This window comes from Echinops telfairi, unplaced genomic scaffold (genome assembly GCF_000313985.2).
Source record: "Echinops telfairi isolate 266 unplaced genomic scaffold, ASM31398v2 ScPeMD7_7458;HRSCAF=8496, whole genome shotgun sequence".
Lineage (NCBI taxonomy): Eukaryota > Metazoa > Chordata > Mammalia > Afrosoricida > Tenrecidae > Echinops > Echinops telfairi.
This window is the reverse complement of record NW_022111358.1, coordinates 2,648,484-2,649,255: the sequence shown is the minus strand read 5'-3', so window position 1 is coordinate 2,649,255 and position 772 is coordinate 2,648,484. Positions and strand designations below refer to the sequence as shown.

General features: G+C 51.7%; 1 protein-coding gene across 1 annotated transcript in view; it reads right to left on the bottom strand.

Moving 5' to 3' along the window:
• MRM3 (mitochondrial rRNA methyltransferase 3) overlaps positions 1 to 772 on the bottom strand; it is a 10,404-nt gene that overhangs the window by 2,958 nt on the left and 6,674 nt on the right. Inside the window, exon 3 of the mRNA XM_004707315.2 lies at positions 680 to 772. Within this exon, the coding sequence (XP_004707372.1) occupies positions 680 to 772 (93 nt within the window). The remainder of the gene's footprint in view (positions 1 to 679) is intronic.

Here is a 772-nt window from a genome sequence, read left to right as displayed (position 1 = left end):
TAGGGCCGTGGCCTTGGTCTCACAGGGTGCCTTCCAAACAAAGTAAAAAGGCCCCGGTGGAACAGTGGCTCCTGAGGGGCTCTGCTGGGCCAGCTCAGGCTGCAGTGACTGCGTCTTAGGGTTCAAAATGGGTCATCTGGACAGATTTTTCTCCAAGGACCCAGGACGACCACGCGGGCTTCGTACAGAGGAGTTGTAAGAAAATGGAAAATTGCACGGGAAAGAAAAGGGCCAGGAAGTTGCACTGCAGATGCTATTTTCGCCCCTACAATGTACAACCTGCTGCTCTTCAAAGGGGCAAGGCCTGCCTTAGAAGAATTTCATTGAGAAACCTTTCTTCAACCACCCTAGAGCCCTGATCTTGTCCCCCAAATTCTATGAACGTTTCAAAGGAACACAAAATATCGTGGGGATGTGCACACTGCCAATGTGAAGTGGGGTCGACGGAAGAATGAGGAGTCCTTTGGGGAGGCCTCGCAGCAATGAAAACAGCACCTTCACATGAGTTTGGGGTTGATGTGTTTGCTTAAACAAAAGTGGCGTGATTTTGTAGCTATGCGTTCTGACTTGCCCGCATATAGCTAGTAAGGGGCAGATCGGAAGTCTGAATTCACATGTGCCACCGAGCCTAGCTCCTTTAGAAACGGCCAATGGAGTGCCCAGTGGCAGGTGCTCTTACCTCTGGTGAGTAACACTTTGCTGCAGCCTGCCCCCGCAGCAGATCGCAGAATGGTCCCCAGGTTCCCAGGGTCACGGAGATTGTCACAGATCA